Genomic DNA, 2,500 nt, shown 5'->3' with positions numbered 1-2,500 from the left:
GTCAAGACCAAGAGTCAAAACCAAGAGTCAAGGCCAAGAGTTTAAGGCCAAGAGTCAAGAGTCAAGACCAAGAGTCAAATCCAAGTGTCAAGACCAAGAGTCAAGAGTCAAGACTAAGAGTCAAGACCGGGAGTCAAGACCAAGAGTCAAGACCAATAGTCATGACCAAGAGTCAAGACTAAGAGTCAAGACCAAGAGTCAAAACTAAGAGTCAAGAGTCAAGACCAAGAGTCAAAACCAAGAGTCAAAACTAAGAGTCAAGAGTCAAGACCAAGAGTCATGACCAAGAGTCAAGACTAAGAGTCAAAACTAAGAGTCAAGAGTCAAGACCAAGAGTCAAAACCAAGAGTCAAGGCCAAGAGTTTAAGGCCAAGAGTCAAGAGTCAAGACCAAGAGTCAAATCCAAGTGTCAAGACCAAGAGTCAAGACTGGGACGGCACTGGGTCTTTTTTTTTGTTTTAATTCAGTGAGTGAAATTAGAAAAAAAATGAAAATTGCTGTATCGATTTTTGAAATATCATCGGACACATTCATATGCAGCGTGTGCCGGGGGCCGTCTCCGTGATTTTTCAGGCCCCAGGGAAAAGCTATCTGAGGCCCCGTGCCCACCTGGCTTCACCATTCAGAGGTAGATGTTTTCAAGCTAGAGGAGGATTGGAGCTGGAGCGCTCAAACTCTCTGCCCCCGTTAGGAGAAGACCAGGCGGCCGGAAAAATATTGGGGATAAAACATTTCATTATTTTAAAACAGTGGGATGGGATTTATTTATCATTCAAGGCCTTGCTTTCATTATCATTTTCCGGGGATGTTCATTGAGTACAGCCACATGAAATCATTACGAATAATGTTGGGTTTTTTGTCCTGGAATAAATATCAACCGAACATTTTGTACAATTCCATAGACAAATCAGATGCTCGGGAGCCACGAGAGCCGGCTCTTCATCCGGCTGACTGAAAAGAGGCCGACTCCTCAGCACCGCTGCGAACGCGTGTCTTGCGCTCCGCCCGCTGCTGACCGCCGGAGTTGGCGACAAGGGAAACAAAATAAAAATCCACACAGGATTCACGAGGCCCTGAGAAATCGCTGAACTAAGCCAGCAACTAACCTTTTTCGCAGCGGGAGCGAGCGTTTTTTGGGGGGGGGGGGGGGGGGGGGTTGGGGTGCACCTTGAAGGACTGGACGAAGGTCCAGAGCAGGATGCGGATGGTCTCCCCCTGCCGCAGCAGCTTGATGAGGCGCGCCGCCCTGAACAGCCTCAGGAAGCTCAGGTTGATGAAGTTGTTCTGGAAAGGAGGACGGAGCGAGGTCAGCGCCGCCGCGAGAGAGCCCCCACCGGCACGGCGGCTCCAACCCCACCCAAAAAATTAAAGTCAAAGTAAAAAACAAAACAAAACAAAAAAAAACAAAAACAGAAAGAGGGAGAGAGACGGAGAGGGGGGACGGACTAAAGCCAAGCCCAAAACAAGGAAGGAAAGGAAAACACAGGCGGAGGGTAAAGAGAGAGAGAAACTGTTCCCAAAACGCAAAGTTAACAGAGAGAGAGAGAGAGAGAGAGTGACTGAGAAGGAGAGAGAAGAAGAAAGGAAAAAGAAACAGAAGGAGAATGAAGAATAAAACATGAAAACGTCTCATATTAAAGGCATCGTGATGGCATCATCCAATCTGGTAACGCATCGGTTTTTTTTCTTTGTTTTTTTTAAGGAAACCAAATGCACTGATATCTGGGGAGAGCAAGCAGGCCAGGGATGGTGGGGCACGGTGCACGCGCCTGTCGCACGCACACGCACACACACACACACACACACACACACACACACACACACACACACACACACAGCATGGCTGACAGGCACGGGGGGGGAGGGGGCTCATTGCAGGCAGCCAGCGTGCAGGTGGAGGGGCGTGGCTCGGCACGGCAGCAGCTCTTCCCAGTTAGGGCTGAGGACGCGGGGCAGCGCATGCAGTCCCAGCCCCGCGGCGTTCTCCTCCAGACAACACGAGGACGCCGGGGCGGCGGGTCGGGGCAGATCTCGCAGCCCCCGGCTCCGTCGAACCCCGACGCGCTTCGCACGGGGTGGGCGTCGCTCCCGGCTCGCTGGGGCGCCGCCTCGGAGTCGTCGAATCGACGCGGCGGAATTTTTTTTTTGTGGCGGCACCAATAGGAATAGTATCAAGTGTGTCTGTCAAGCACATTTTGTAATGACAAATTCGTGTACGTTTTTTTGTTTCCATGTCTGACGCGTGTGTGTTGTCATGGGTCGTCGAGTCATCACATATTCGTCGGCGTTTTCGCCCGGCGACACACACGACCACGGCCAAGCCGGTCACGCCGGCGAGGCGCTGGCCACCCAAACGCGGGGGCTATGTGAGGGATGGCCTTCCTGTCCAAAAGAGAAAACAAGATACCGTCGTGCGATCAACTCCCACCGCCCCACGATCGGGATCCGAAATCCCTCCCAGGGGGGCGTTGTGCTCTCCGGCGCCGACCCGGAGTGACAT

At 52.0% G+C, this 2,500-nt stretch overlaps 1 protein-coding gene across 1 annotated transcript in view; it reads right to left on the bottom strand.

The window, feature by feature from the left end:
* Positions 1-2,500, bottom strand: part of cacna1ab (calcium channel, voltage-dependent, P/Q type, alpha 1A subunit, b) — a gene marked incomplete at both ends in the record, with an annotated part of 106,285 nt that overhangs the window by 32,609 nt on the left and 71,176 nt on the right. Inside the window, 1 exon segment of the mRNA XM_079998788.1 lies at positions 1,168-1,284. Coding sequence (XP_079854914.1) covers positions 1,168-1,284 — 117 coding nt within the window.

The sequence above is a fragment of the Zeus faber genome, assembly GCF_960531495.2.
Source record: "Zeus faber genome assembly, chromosome: 4".
Taxonomy (NCBI): domain Eukaryota; kingdom Metazoa; phylum Chordata; class Actinopteri; order Zeiformes; family Zeidae; genus Zeus; species Zeus faber.
The sequence above is the reverse complement of the archived record's forward strand: the minus strand, read 5'-3'. Positions and strand labels throughout refer to the sequence as shown.